This window comes from Acanthisitta chloris, unplaced genomic scaffold, assembly GCF_000695815.1.
Source record: "Acanthisitta chloris isolate BGI_N310 unplaced genomic scaffold, ASM69581v1 scaffold6819, whole genome shotgun sequence".
Lineage (NCBI taxonomy): Eukaryota > Metazoa > Chordata > Aves > Passeriformes > Acanthisittidae > Acanthisitta > Acanthisitta chloris.
In genome coordinates this window covers 1-460 of record NW_008690736.1, presented here as the reverse complement: position 1 = coordinate 460, position 460 = coordinate 1, and the positions used below count along the sequence as shown (strand labels likewise).

General features: G+C 59.8%; 1 protein-coding gene across 1 annotated transcript in view; it reads right to left on the bottom strand.

Moving 5' to 3' along the window:
- Positions 1-301, bottom strand: part of LHFPL5 (lipoma HMGIC fusion partner-like 5) — a gene marked incomplete at its 5' end in the record, with an annotated part of 3,775 nt that extends 3,474 nt beyond the window's left edge. Inside the window, one exon of the mRNA XM_009081927.1 lies at positions 15-301. Within this exon, the coding sequence (XP_009080175.1) occupies positions 15-301 (287 nt within the window). The remainder of the gene's footprint in view (positions 1-14) is intronic.
- Between the last annotated feature and the right edge of the window lie 159 nt (positions 302-460).

Below are 460 nucleotides of genomic sequence, written 5' to 3'. Positions count from 1 at the left end.
CCATCCCTGCTCACCTGCTGCCAGCTGCATCCAGGCACAGACTTTATAGACGGTGGCCGCGTTACAGAAGAAGAAGAGACTGAAGCAGAGGATGGTGCCAATGATGAGGAAGGTGGAGACGCCTACGAAGAACATGGCAGTTTTGAAGGCACTGGAGTGGATGGTGCCGAAGTCGAGGGGGCTGCCCTTGCAGATGAGCTCACCGGTGAGCGCGTTGCCGACGCAGTAGGAGAAGAGGCCGAAGTAACCTGCCTGCGGCGTGTCGATGCTGTCGCCGATGTGGGGATGAAGGTGGAGACGCCTACGAAGAACATGGCAGTTTTGAAGGCACTGGAGGGGATGGTGCCGAAGTCGAGGGGGCTGCCCTTGCAGATGAGCTCACCGGTGAGCGCGTTGCCGACGCAGTAGGAGAAGAGGCCGAAGTAACCTGCCTGCGGCGTGTCGATGCTGTCGCCGATCC